Source organism: Gymnoscopelus braueri (genome assembly GCF_963280865.1).
Source record: "Gymnoscopelus braueri genome assembly, chromosome: 14".
Classification (NCBI taxonomy): domain Eukaryota; kingdom Metazoa; phylum Chordata; class Actinopteri; order Myctophiformes; family Myctophidae; genus Gymnoscopelus; species Gymnoscopelus braueri.
Genome location: NC_137619.1, coordinates 37,841,389 through 37,856,698, shown reverse-complemented (window position 1 = coordinate 37,856,698; position 15,310 = coordinate 37,841,389). Strand labels below are relative to the sequence as shown.

At 43.3% G+C, this 15,310-nt stretch overlaps 1 protein-coding gene across 1 annotated transcript in view; it reads left to right on the top strand.

Annotated features, from left to right (window-relative positions):
• LOC308101105 (signal-induced proliferation-associated 1-like protein 2) overlaps nucleotides 1–15,310 on the top strand; it is a 122,877-nt gene that overhangs the window by 88,377 nt on the left and 19,190 nt on the right. The window contains 5 exon segments of the mRNA XM_080450441.1: nucleotides 6,778–6,924; nucleotides 8,764–8,867; nucleotides 9,901–9,989; nucleotides 11,124–11,506; nucleotides 14,602–14,859. Of these exon segments, the coding sequence (XP_080306567.1) occupies nucleotides 6,778–6,924; nucleotides 8,764–8,867; nucleotides 9,901–9,989; nucleotides 11,124–11,506; nucleotides 14,602–14,859 (981 nt within the window).

Here is a 15,310-nt window from a genome sequence, read left to right as displayed (position 1 = left end):
TATTTACACCCCATGGAGACTTGAATTCATGGATTCTTCTTCTTTTTTTTTTTGCATTCCTAAGCCAATAATTTGATGACCTCTCCTTTGTGTTCTTACCGGAACCGCTGCCTACCAGTCCGCTGGTCATCAAATTATTGGCTTAGGAATGCGATAAAAACTAAAAAATATCCATGAATTCAAGTCTCCATTGGGTGACTAATCGATAGAAAAAACTATATCTTTTTGGTGAACTATCCCTTTAATCTGGTTAGAGAATAATGATTAATTCATTAAATAATGTATTATTATTTAGCGTCAGGAGCCGAAAGCGCCTGTGGTCCCAGATATATGAGTTTAACTGGAACTAGCTGACATTTTTCCTTTTAAAATATCCTTTCAAGGTTTTCAGTGAACTAAAGCAATAGCCTGATTATCAGACTGAAGCTGCGTGGAGCTTCAGAGAGTGGGTGGGGTCTATGGTCTGGAACCAGGCTACTAAAGCAAAGATCATGATCAAACGTCACCATGCATTAAGGATGTGCATAATCTTTGAACTGACGCCCCTTTTTTTTTTGGTTGAGATTAAAGGTGCAACATCTCTTTTCAGGGTCTTTTGTGTTTGAGGAGCATTTGAAATCAACAGAACGCCTTTGTATCTCTCTTTCATCTCCCTCTAGATGATAAGCAGAGCCTTTTAGTCTTTGTTCCTGTTTTAGACTGGAGAGATGTCTCTTTTGGACATCTCCATTGAGTCATGTAAAGTGCCAATTTGCACATTCTAATGAAACCCCCTGACCAGCAGCCAATGCCATGATAAGGTAACCTGTGTGTCAATCCGACCCCCCCTGACTGTACAGTACAATGACTGCCTTCCCCTTAATAATCAGAGACACTGGCACTTGTGGCAGTCCATTTCTCTCTCTCTCTCTCTCTCTCTCTCTCTCTCTCTCTCTCTCTCTCTCTCTCTCTCTCTCTCTCTCTCTCTCTCTCTCTCTCTCTCTCTCTCTATCTCTCTCTCTCTCTCTCTCTCTCTCTCTCTCCTTGCACCATATTGAGTAGGTGGTGACAGGGACTCTGCCACTGGTGAGCTCATCTCAGCCAATTACTCCAGAAACAAAGAGAAAGCTCTTCACGATATGTAGCCCCCCAGAGGACGTGGGAGTACAGGACAGAATGGGGAGAGAGAGAGAGAGAGAGAGAGAGAGAGAGAGAAGGGGTGGGGGAATGAAAGCAGTAAAGGGGATTGCCAGATAAGACCAAAAGGAATACAGAGACATTATAAGGAAAATATATTTGCATATGAACCATTACAGAATTACGTTATTTATTAAAATATACTTAATGTATATACATACAAATAATTTTCAGTATATACAATTTCTAATTTAGGCATTTAGCAGTCACTCTAATCCAGAGTGATTTACAAAGTGCAAATCAGTGCAAACACTGTGAACCATTGTTACCCAACAACAACAGCAGTAAGCAGTCAAGTAACAAGAAAACAATCACACAGTCATAATTTAAAGCAGCTTGCAAGCTAAACTAATCTCAATAATCTCATTTTGGGGGATTTAGGGCAAAAAGTACTGTTTAATGTGCATTCTATTATGAATTTGTTTTATCTGGACTTGACTGACTGCTGCTGCTGCTGCTGCAGACAGTAGACTAACTATTTCCCATAAAGATCTGGAGCACATCTGTGTCATTTTTTTATTTGAGCTAAAAAGCATTATTTTACACTTTGGCTATTCAAAAATAGCAGATATACAAGCTCATAGTGCGGCACCGAGTGCCGCGCTATGAGCTTGTAGATCTGCTATATTTGAAAAATCAATAAAATGTGTGCAAATTAATGTATTTATATTATTTTAAAGCGAACATTTTTAACTCTTCTCTTAAACTCTTAAATCTTTGCTTCTGAGGGGTCTCTGGAACAAAATAGTTTGAGATGGGGTCGGCAGCCAAATACATCTAATTTTGGGGGTCCATGACATGAAAAAGTTTGAGAACCACTGATATAGAAACATAAGTTTTTCAGAAAACTGTTAGGATTTAGAAGACATTAGTAAGAATCGGCTTCAGGTCTTAATGGGTTAGAGGAGCAAATAAAACTTTGGGAAAAAATGCCACAAAATCTAGTTTTTATCCAACCCTAAGCAGACAAAAAAAGAAATGTATAATTTGTTTGGTGCTCTCTATATTTTATTATGTTTTAAAGTATTCTCCTACTCTGTGTCCTCTGCGTGAGAGCTGAGAGGGAGTGGCATCCTACAAATACAGGCTGTCAATCAATTCAAACTGCCACACTGTAACCTGACGCCCACAGTCGAAGCAACGGTTAGATCCTTTCAGGCACGCCCCCTTTCCACAGCCACGCCCCCTTTCCTGGCTAGGGGTATAAATACGAATGGAAGAGCCCTTTCTTTACCCCTTTATCGCCGCCCGTTTATAGAGCAGCTTCTCTAAAGCAAGCTGCTAAAAAAGACTGCAAAGTAAACAACAAGTTGGATAGCAGGTAGACATCAATCCTAGTATCTATTTAAATATAACTGGGTAAAAAACCCTGTTTTAAGGCTGGGCTTTGTGCGGAATTGTGGGCAATTTGTTAAAGGGTTTAAGTGGAGTTTAAGTGGCGTGTCTATAATGTGAATTCCTGGATATGAAATGTTCATCTGCAATATTTTTGAGTGTTACCACCAGTGATGTATGTTGTTGTGTACTGAAGTATTGAATACAGTAACATGGTTTTTAATAAAAAATGTTATAAATGTAATTGCAAGAGCAATACTCAATCTTGGGATGTTTGATTTGAAAGAGTGAAAGTTTTTAATTAATTGTAATTATTGTAATTATCTGGTGACTCCCACTCAGTCTGTATTGAGTGTTTTGTCAGAGTGATTGTTATTTGGGATGCTTTCACTGTGCACTCTCCGTCATGTCACCTCGGCGCATGGAGAGCTGTTTTCTCTCCTACCCTTTTTAGCTGCTCCAAATAATAAAAGGATGGTTTCCTGCCTTTTCAGAATTCTTTGTTAATATTACATGTAGATAATTATACTGGAGAAAATAATTGAATAATGGAATAATTTGGCTTTCTTGCATGTTACCATGTTACCATGAGTTGATGGTGAGAATCCCTCAACACACCTTAAATGTCAGTATGACAACTTTGACCATTTCATGCACTATTATTGGCCAACATTTTCGTTGTAACACTTGAGATTGGTCAGTTTCAAGGTCAGTCCACCTTAAAGTCTGGTCAGATTAGCTCATTGCCTCATTAACTCATTCAACTATTTGGGAATATTTGGGGTTTAAGCCATATGAAATGATACCACACAGGCTGTTTGCAACCAACTATATACTATTACTAATGAAGGAATCGCAAACCACCATCTGCATCTCAATGTTTTCCCCAATTTCAGCTCAGGTAGTCTGTCTCGCTCTGGGTTTTATATATTCACAATCTGTTTACATGACTAAATCAGAACCATTACCGGTAACAATGTGTGTACTCATGTGTGTACTCGGTGATCATGGACTTTATAGACGAATGCACAGAGCGCTCCCCTGGCGCAATCACAACTGCGGTGTCAGAATGCACACCGCAGCAGGAGTCCGACACCGCAGCGCTCTGTGGATTCGTCTATATAGAATCACCGTAATCCCATAGCCTGGAGGGGAGACTGCTCTGCGATTGGCTAATCCATTGTTAGGGGCAACCACTTGACCAATTCTGTAACTTGGTCATTTATCTACAAGGTCATCGGTAGGGCATAATAACATGATAGTGCGATACAATACAGTACAGTACAATAACAGTACAATCTAAACAACTAGTAAACAAATATAATAACTGACATCACTTTGCAGTGTTTCTTTGAGCTGTTAGTCGTAATTTGTAGCCCTGCTGCAGCTGCCTATGTTGTTGCCGTCTTCTGCGTACGTGCATACATCATGAAAACAGAACATCTGTGCGCTGCATAAGGAGTGTGTGAATTCGCTAAAGTGGTGTCTCCTTCCCTCGTAGCTGACTCCAGGCCTGGCACTGTAAAACATGACACCCAATATGTGTCCGTCGGAGACTGACAGGCATTCCCTCTGACCACCAATGTTATTGCAGCACTCTGAGAAAAATGACGTTCAATATAACCCTGCGTTCCAACTTTTTCATGATGTGCCGAGAGAGAAAGCGAGAGTGAGAGAGAGCGAGAGGCAGCTGCTGCTGTTTTATATTAAGTGTCTGGACCCCTCTGAGGAGACTAACACCTCAACTGGGGCAGAACTGTAGCGCTCTGGCCCAAAGTGTTCGATGATGTGAAGCTGCGATTGAGTTACTGGCATTTTGGTGGGTGTCTCATGGTGGTCTGGACTGGAGAATGTGTACTTACAATAGATTTAACATATTTGTTTCTACATATAAAAGATTTGGCCAAAACTTGACTATATATTATGGAAATAATGTGCACTTGAAATCTAACATTTTCAGAATATATTGCATTGGGTCTACCCATCCAATAGACACAACCATGGTCACATAACGATGTGTGTGTATTTTGACATTTTCTGTACAAAGACCAGAATTTTCTGTGCGAACAGAGTGATTCTCAGAATTTGTCTTTTGGCTTATGGAAAGCTAAACCTGGAATTGAGAGCTAATGTTAAAAACCATGCTGTCTATGGGATTGCTGTCTTGTGTCCAAGGCTGCTAGGCAATCGACTATACTATAAGAGACATACTGTACTATCTTGAATCCCATGTTTGTTTTCAATCTCAAGCAAACAGTAGCTAGGCTCTCAGGGGGGGTTTCCTGGGCAGGTGGGAGTATGCACAGTAGACAAAACCCTTGTCTCTCCAGCATTATGATATGATACACATTAGGAGTGCAAGCTATGGAGGAGAAAGGAACTGGTTGGAATAACGTGTTCCTTCCACGCACTACGTCCAACCGGGGAAACTCCCCCCTGTCAGGTGATAAGAAGTGGCTTGCTAGCTGAGCTCCTCATGCATTGAAGGTCAGCTCCCTAGGCGGGAAGAGGGAGAGTAGCGCCCAGGATTACCTAGGCAATTGGCACTGGGTGAAAAAAGGGGTTACAAAATCGTGGGATAAAAATGATATATATACATTTAAAAAAAGGAGTGCATGCTGCAGAAAACAATTCATCACATCTGCACATAGAGGGTTGTTTTCATTCGTCATCATCATGCCGTACAACAGTACACTCAGTGTTAGGTTTCAAAGATGCCGCCTGCAGCATCCTTTCACATTCAAAACCACTTCTGTTCACTTCACTTTAACCCATTCTATCCGGAAACGCATCTGTGTCATTTTAGATTACTTTGGGTATTCAAAAAATAGCAGATATACAAGCTCATAGCGCGGCACAGAGTGCCGCGCTATGAGCTTGTAGATCTATTTTTCGAAAAATCGTGAAAATTTGCACAAATCAAATATGTTATATCAGTGGTTCTCAAACTTTTTCATGTCAAGGACCCCCAAAATGATAAGTTTGTCCGCGGACCCCCATCTCAAAATACGTTGTTCCAGGGACCCCCAGAAGCACAGATCGGAGTTAAAAATGTTTTAAAACATATATATTCGAAGATTTGCAACCAAAAAAAAACATATATTTTTTAAATAGCCCAAATAATTCTTAAAATGACACAGATGCGTTCGCCAGTCTTAATGGGTTAACGATGTAAACACAATGGGCTCGCCATCTGTTTTACACACAGAGAAAACCTTGCTTGTTTTTCATTTGACAAACTGGAGTTATAACTATACAGTATGTTTGTTGCGCTCTCCTCTGCGAGTCCTTGTACTGTACCTCCCCAAAGATAACCTTTCGCTGTGTGCCTTTTGTCACCGTAGCATCAGATAACTTCATGCATCGCTGACAGTGCTCACACTTTTCTGCCATTCGTCTGCAAACCTCACTGTACAGAGAGAGACGCTCCTTGGGGCTAAACAGCCATTTTCAAAATGTCAATAGACATACAAAAGAAACACAAAAGCCTTTTGTTTCCGCTTGTTACATAACCGCAGCCCCTAGGAAAGATGTCCAAAGATGTCGTTTGTACCACTATCTGTCTTTTACGTAACGTTACTTCCACATGTCAGTGTGTTACAGGTCTGCAAAAATCAGTGGTGGAAAAAGTACTCAAATTTGTTACTCAAGAAAAGTATCAATACTGCAATTTAGTAAAAGTAAAAGTCCGGAATTCAAAATGTACTTCAGTAAAGGTACAAAAGTATTGGCATCAAAATGTACTTAAATTAAAAGTACTCATTATGCAGAATGTCCCATTTCAAGTTTTCAAATGTATAAACATAATTTTAAGATAGCTGATCTACAAGCTCACAATGCGTCGCAGCACGACGCATTGTGAGCTTGTAGATCGTCTATTTTCAAATGGACGAAATGTACTGTATATAGGGCTGAAGTGGTTATTGTATGTTTTGTAATAATAATCAAAATCTACAAAGTAACTAGTAACTAAAGTTGTCAAATAATTGCATTGGAGTAAAAGTACAATATTTTCCTCTGAGATGTAGTGGAGTAGAAGTAAAAAATATTGAAATTTGTAAATACTCCAGTAAAGTAAAAGTACCTCAAACTTGTACTTAAGTACAGTACTTGAGTAAATGTAATCAGTTACTTTCCACCACTGGCAAAAATGGTCTCACTGATTCAGTCCATGTCCTGAAGCTATATATGTGCCCTTATATACTCTGTGTGTCAGTGAGTAACATACAGCATGTCCTTATGCTGTGTGGATCATTGTCTCTGCAGGACCATGCACGATATGGAGAACCCTCAGGTCACCTCGTGTAACAAGGGAGACCCGCACTACCGTAGCTCGCCCAGTAACCAGTCCTCCTCCAGTGACCCGGGACCTTCTGGCAGCAGCACCTGGTCCCAGCAGCCTTCATATGATGGGTACGCCATGCTTTGTGACCGTCAAATAAGCATAACGTTGCTGTCGGGCAGAAACCAGCTAACTCCATTTTTCCACTTTTGCAATTTTTGTCCATAAATCAGTGCTGTTGAACACCCTTTACGTCTGTGTGTTGATTAAAAAAATATTGAAGCAATAAAAAGTTTTAAAAGGTGCTTCTGACAAAACCAGCTAACTCCATTGGATCCTCAAACTTTCTGCTAAACCAGCTAAGTCCACCAAAGGGGGGTGGAGTTAGCTGGTTTTGCTGACTCCAGGCTCCACCCCCTTTTGACCTCCAACCTCATTGTGAGCTTGGAGGTCCATTCAGCTGTTCTTATCAATGATGAACAAAACCTCCTAACTCCACTTTTTGTTTTGTTTTTGTTGGAGTTTAGCTGGTTTCTGCCTGACAGCAGAGATATACCACTGCTATGATGTCTTTGTAAAGTTCTATATCGCTGTGCGGGTGTAGGCTACTAAGTCGAGGTGAAATCCACAAAACAACTTACGGTGAACTTCAATCTCTGTGGAGGCTTAACTCTGCATGAGTGGAGAGGGCAATGTCTCTGGGGAAAAAGCACACCTTAAAAGCGCTATACACAGAGCTGCAGTGGACCTGTCCTTTCCAGGTATTTTGCTCCAATGACCCTTTATATACAGAAGGACGCTATAGGTGTCCCGGAGAACGAGCCAGTGTAGAAACAACACTGTAAAATAGATTTGTTCTACACTCGGCTCCGTTTCCCATTTTCTTTTTTGCACAGGACATCAGGGCCTGCTGACTGTACGGGCTTAAGGGCTGACACACTGTATTGGGTTCTTGTACTTGAGGCGGAATCCATCAGAGACTGGTGTGGGCGAGTGTATAAGTGCTTACAGACCATAACAAGAGGCTTAGCTCCACACTGCTGCCTACGCCTGCCCGGGCCGTCTGTCAGAGGCCTCAAGAAGTGTCATGGAACTCTTTACAGATCACTGCCAGGGTTGTCACGACTAGAGAGAAGCCCTACATGTTCATTAGGTAATTGATCCCGGGGCTATAGGGGACGGGATCGAGACTGCATTAACGTTCAAATGAGACTCTCTGTGACTCTGAGTGCGTCTGTCATAACCCCCTTTGCTCTTAAGATTTAATTAAGATTCTTATTGTGGGGGGGGGGGGGTCTAATTCTCTTCCCCATTGCAGTTGAAAGCTAGGGAGCCTGTGTGTGCCATGTTTTATGAGAGACACGTCTCTCATCAGCTGACAACTTCCGTTCAACTTGATTCTATTATGAATCCGAGTGATTTTGACCTTAAGTTGATCTCTCGCGCTAATTGCTGCTGTGAATGCAGTGAAGCGTCATGCATTTAGTCCCGCTCACAGAGTACAGCGCTAAGCTAAAGCCTGATTTATACTTCATTGCGTGCCGGTATTGTGAGCTGAAAATAGCCGATCTACAAGTAAATGGTGCATATATATAGTGCTTTTATCCAAAGCACTTTACATTGATTGTGCCATTCACCCATTCACACACACATTCATACACGGAGGGCGGAGGAAACCATGCAAGGCACCAACCTGCTCATCGGGAGCAATTAGGGGTTCAGCGTCTTGCTCAAGGACACTTTGACACTAACTCTGGGGGAGCATCCCCCAGCCCGGGATCGAACTGGGAACCTTGCGGTTTCCAGTTCACTCTACCCGGCCACTCTACCCCTGAGCCACTGCCGCCCCGGCAGATTGCAACGCATTGCGTCGCAACACGTTGAGAGCTTATAGATCTGCTATTTTTTGGAGAGCAACATGTATTACAATGGAGTACAAACTAAGCATAAGCGTCCTCTTCTTCCTTCAGATGTCCGTCTCCTGTCCTCCATGAACACTCGGGGGACCTGCACGGCTGTGAGGGCGACAGCCACCGAGAGAGAGAGCACACACTGGAGAGGACCAGGTCTGCAGGTGAGTCTTTCATCCTCCTCCCGCACCCCGCAGAAATTCCGGGTGCTCATTGGACTCTTGTTCAGCTTTGTGTAAAGTTACAGTATTAAAAGACCTGAGAGTTACAGCGTTGGAAGAATATCAGAATATCAGATATTTTACTTAAGTAAAAGTGTAGAATTATTCTGTTACAAGTAAAAGGCCTGTGTTCAAAATGCTACTTGAGTAAAAGTTCAAAAGTATTGGCATAAAAATATACTTAAAGTACCAAAAATAAAAGTACTAAAATGTTTGAAAATAGCAGATCTACAAGCTCACAGCGCGTCACGATGACACGTGTTATGAGCTTGTAGATTGGCTATTTTCAAATAGCCTAGGTATAAAATAGGGCTAAAGTGGTTAATGTATGTTTTATAATATAATAATTTATATCTGCAAAGTAACTAGTAACTAAAGTTTCAAATAATTGTGGTGAAAAAAAGTACAATATTTGCCTCTGAGTCTGAGATGTAGTGGAGTAGAAGTAAAAGTATTGAAAATGGGAAATATTCCTGTTAAGTAAAAAAAAATCACACACAGTGTGAAGTGGGTGGTGTGGTCATCACAGTGGTCATCACAGTGATGGAAGCTCACTTACATTTTTTTTTTTTTTTTTAATTGCATAGTCCTATTTATAGGTTATCAATTTCATCATGTGTCTCGCTAGCCAATCACAGTGCTGAATAGAGTCAGCCAATAGAGTCAGCCAATCACAGTACAGCTAGGGGTGTACTAATGCTAGGGGTGTACTAATTATGAGCCAATCACAGTACAGCGAAGGGTGTACTAATGAGGTGTCCCAACCCCACTTATAGGGGCGGCTACACCGCCCCAAAATACCTAAAAAATATACTTCAGTACAGTACTTGAGTAAATGTACTTAGTTACTTTACATCATTGGAGAGTTGTATCTTCAGTCCGCGCCAGGTGGCACTCACCCGTCACGCCCCAGTTGTGCGCCGGTGCCCTGCGAATCCAACCCCACTCAACTCTCTTCTCCTCCGTCCGTCCGCAGAGGCCAAGTGGCACATTCCCTCCACCAAGATCCTCAACTCCCTGAAGCAGAGAGAGGGAGGCAAGGACTCGCCCAACAAGCTGTCGAGGGTAAGTGCCTGACTACCACTCTGACTACGTTACTTATGGAGGTGTTGAGGTGTTTTGTGTGTGTGTTGTGTGTGGTGTGTGTGTTGTGTGGGGTCTGCTGCTCTGAGACGTTGCCCTCTCTTGTGCTGTCAGACCTGGTCATGCTCACAACGATGCATGAGCGGAGATAAGGTCAGATCGGCCTTGGTGGCGGTGGAATTCGGTAGCCAAATATCGGGGTGTCTAACGCGCGTATCTCTCACCATATTAACCTCTGTCTCGCGGTACACAATCTCGTATCACGTTCACTCTGTTAGAGCATGCTAAATGGCCATTTTTCAGCTCGTCATCATTTTTGGCAGCCTCACCGCGGGACACTTCTCTCTAAAGGTTGAACAAGTGTTTAAGCCTCTCTCCCTCACATCATCTAACTCTCTTTTTGATCTCATGCACTAATACAGTTCAGTGGAGATACATCTTTCTCCATTATCTTGGTCCCCAAAGCTCAGAGTCCTTTTTTTTTTCTCTCTTTAAAGTAATGTGATTCATAGTTCATCCATGATTTAGCTGGCCTAGGCCTTTGCATGGCATTAAAAAGGACACATGATGGGTTTTAATGCAGAAGCCACTTAATTCCTGTCCTCCCATTACGTTGAACTTAACCTAACCCCATTCCCTGAGAAGCCTGCTGTCATCAGTATTGATCTACTGTAAATGCAACATTAAGGACTTCAATAATGTATCTGAGGATGCATTATGGGTACTACTGCCTTGATCTCTGTGGCTTCTATTTGCTTGTTGATGGATGGCTCTCTGATTATAAATGAGTATGCCAAGTATGGTTTAGAATTGATACAACAAATTCCAAAAACGTTTAGGCAAGTACGTATACAACCCAATTTGTGTTTCACTAATCGCATGTGTGGACAACAAGAAAAATAGATGTCACCTCAGTTAATAAGCTAATTAACTGCCAGCTAATAAGGTTCTGAATAAACATCTGATTTGTCTGGATGGAATAGACCTCGCCCCAGACGGGCTACTCAAGGAAAGATATAACAAGCAAGTGCTGTTCAACCAAGGTCTGCTGGGGGGTTTACCAGCCTCTGTCTCTCTCTCTCTCTCTCTCTCTTTCTTTCCCTCTCTCTCTACCAGACAGGAGATAAGAACTCCAGCCACTCGAGTAGCAACACCCTCTCAAGCAACGCCTCCAGCAACAGCGACGATAATAAGCACTTTGGCTCCGGAGACTTGATGGACCCCGAGATGCTGGGCCTCACCTACATCAAAGGGGCCTCCACGGACAGCGGCATCGACACCAACCCCTGTGCGGGGCCCGCGGGGGCCCGCGTGATGCTGCAAGGCAGGGCGGGGGAGCAGGGTCACCCCTGGGCATCGTCGGAGCACCACGACGACGGGGCGTCGGAGGAGGACCACGGGAAACTGTACCTGCCGCAGGGTTACGCCTCGGCCATCATGGCCGGTCACGCGACCGAGGGCAGCATCGGCGACCTGAGCGAGATCTCCTCCCATTCCAGGTACAGTACAGTAAGACATGGATGTGTTTTATATGACTATGATAGAAACGTAGATTTTCATCTGTGCGTGTTCAAGTAACCTTTTCAACCCTGAAGGGTGGCTTTCGAATGGCTACGTTCGACCAATTTAGCTTCAAATGTCCACTGCATGTAGTACGGCAGCATGCAGAGGATCCCGAGATGTGACCTTTAACTAAGAAAAAGGCTGGTTAATGTCAACAATGTATGTCCTATATGTTTTACGTCATTCTTGGCAATCGGAAGATAACAGTGTGTTTGTGTGTCAGGTCATTGATACGTCCGCCAGGGGGAAATTGCATTTTCTCTCTCGTGGTATATACAATCCACTGAGTCTATAGACATAGTAGACATATGCACCGACCACCTGGGTGGGGTGACCACACACACGCACACGCACACGCACACACACACACACACACACACACACACACACACACACACACACACACACACACACACACACACACACACACACACACACACACACTGGGACAGTCAGTAGCTGTTACCTGACCTTATCGCCCAGCTGTACTCCCTCTCCAGTGACCTGCAGGCTGCTCCGTCCCACTGTGCCAGAGCTGATAAGCAGGGTACCGGTCGGGCTGGAGTGACATGGTGGGGGGGGGGGGGGGTTGGCGGCGCCCCCCCCTCCATGTCCCCGCCACCAGTCTGGGGTCCAGCTGGGAGGAAGGTGGGGCTTCAGAGCGGGTTGGCCCTGGAGCTTCCACACAGTCTGTCTTTAAAACAAAATGGACGTCTTGTTCGTTCATCCCACGTAGGATTATGTTACCCCGCAATCTGTTCAGATCACTGACCTGTGTGTGTGTGTGCATGTGTGTGTGTGTGTGTGTGTGTGTGTGTGTGTGTGTGTGTGTGTGTGTGTGTGTGTGTGTGTGTGTGTGTGTGTGTGTGCGTGTGCGTGTGTGTGTGCACCAAAAAATCTGACACACTGCCAAAAAATCTGTCGGTCAAGGATTGTCTTATATGGACATCAACGTGCCTGCTTCAAAGCAAAACAAAAAGGACCCCAAACTCTAAACCTGTCCAGTCCATCATATCATATCAAAGGAAAGCAAATCATTCTTGTCACCACCACCACCCATTCTACTGTTCAGTTCTGACATACAGTAGGAGCCTATGACACTTCAGTGTCATCTGAAGAAACAGTTAAACAGTTGGAACACATGTTTTTTTTAGGGCATGGGCCAGATGGGCATGAATATGGATGTAGCGGATTCTGTGCTTCAAGCTAAGATCCACCAGAGGATGTTTTCTTTTCTTTCTTTTCTTTCTTTGACGAAGGTTATCTAACCCAGTGGTTCTCAAACTTTTTCATGTCAGGGACCCCCGAATAGATAATGTATTTGGCCGCGGACCCCCCCATCTCAAAATATTTTGTTCCAGGGACCCCCCCCCCCGAAGCTAAGATTTGAGTTCAAAATGTTTGCTTTGAAAATATATATTCGAAGAATTTTGCACAAATCTTCAAGATTTGTCTAAAATAGCAGATCTACAAGCTCATAGCGCTGCACTCGGTGCCGCACTATGAGCTTGTATATCTGTTATTTTTGAATAGCCAAAGTATGAAATATGGTTAAAGTGGTTAACATGATTGTGACACTATATTATTAATTTTGCTGGGGACCCCCTGGTACCCCCCACAAGGATCCCTGGGGGTTCCCGGACCCCACTTTGAGAAGCAATGATCTAACCCCCACGCAGTTTGAGCGTAGAAGGAGTTCAGATGGTTGAGGTTTGAATTTTTAGCATGATCCAATTTGGGGGTCTGTTGTTCCCCCCTTGCAAGTTTTCAAAGATATTCATAGATTGGCTGTTTCAGCTATTTTTGTGCAACACCCCTCATACGATGGAAGTATGAAACAGAGCTTAAAGGGATAGTTCACCCAAAAAAAATAATATATAATTATAATTTGATGACCAGCGGACCGGTAGGCAGCGGTTCCGGTAGGAGACACAAAGGAGACTCTTTGTGTCTCCTACCGGAACCGCTGCCGGTCATCAAATTATTGGCTTAGGCTTAAAAAATATCCATAATAATTCAAGTCTCCATGGGGTGACTAATCGATAGAGAAAAAGTCATTTGGGGGTGGACTATCCCTTTAAGTGGCTAAGTAGATCAGCTATATTTGGTATTTTCGTGTGACGCACCGTCGTACAACGAAATATAAAACAGGGCTTAAGAGGTTAAGTTGAGCTGTTAACAGGTGATTCCTCTTTGTGGCAGCGAGATGAGAGATGAAAGAGATGAAAGACCAGAGCAGATCAGAAGAGAGTGAGATGAGCCGGTCGGCGGTCCTAGAGCCTTCCATTAGATGAAACGATCAACGCAAGAAAACTAGAAGAAAAACAGGCTGAGCGCTCTTGGACTGATTTACTAGATAGGCTCACATACCTTACATGTTGTTGGTGGTGAATAATGGCGAAAATGCTTCATGCTACCACTTTCATACTCAAACAGTACAGTGTACTGTCTGCAAATGACCCTATTCTCTTCACAAAGAAAGAGAGCAAACAAAGACCAGAATATGTATGTCCATTAATAGCATGCAAAAGGTTTGCTACCACTGATTTAACCCATTAAGACCTGAGGCGATTATTAAAATGTTTTCAAAAAAACAGTTTTTTGAAAACATTCTAAAAATATTGTTTTCAATATTTTTCGAAAATAGCAGATCTACAAGCTCGTAGCGCGGCACTCGGTGCCACGCTATGAGCTTGTATATCTGCTATTTTTGAATAGCCCAAGAAATCTTAAAATGACACAGATGCGTCCACGGTCTTAATGGGTTAAATTAATAGCTATAGTAGCATTCAAGTCAAGTCAGCTAAAGTCAGAAACTGTATATCACTAGATACAGTATCTCTGTAGTATAGCTATACCGTCAAAGCCAAATCACCTCAGCCTCAGTCCTTAACAATCCCAGTCTTAATAGAGTACACATAGTACTTGTATTTGTTCACATTATGTTGCCCATTCATCTGCTTGTTTGTCTGTTTTTACTTTGGTCATTCTTTGTGTCACATGTTGCTTTTATTTTGTGCTCTCCGACCAGTGGCTCGCACCACTCGGGTAGTCCCCTGGCGCGGGGCGCCAGATACTGTATGTCCACCGACTCCTCCAAGGTGTACACCATCCCACAAACCAGCAGCTCGGGGGCGGGGCCGGGGGAAGGGGCGGGGCCCAGCTCAGAGGCCTGTGGACAGACACGCCCACAGTCTGGCACCATGGAGCACCCAGTGGGCATGAAGAAGACTGATGATGATGATGATGGCCATTGCATTGAGGAACCTTCCAACATTTCAGAGTGTGGGTGAGTGTGCGCATGTGAATGTGTGCGCGTGTGCGTGTGCGCGCGTGTGTGTGTGCGTTGTATGCATGAAAATATTGCAGGGTGTGCTCTTAAATCACAAAAGCGTTGAGGACTACTGTCAAATCCAGTTTGCGTCCTCATTCCAAGATGGATTAGTCTTATTGTTTATGTATTCTCACTGAAGCGCTGCCAAACTTATTTCTGGCTTTATCACCCCTGTGCCAAGGCGAAAAATACATTGTAAAAAAAAAAGTGCTTAGGAGCCGAGATACAGCCTTTTTCAGTAAGAAGTTAAACAAGAAGTGAATGGAGCAGCAAATCTTCAAATCATCATATCTTGGGTGCCAATGACGTCGGCGACGTCATTGGCACTCTGGGCTTATGAAAAACGTGACGTCGGCGACGTCATTGGCACTGAATGAGTTAATCCTGATGTATACTTCATCATGTG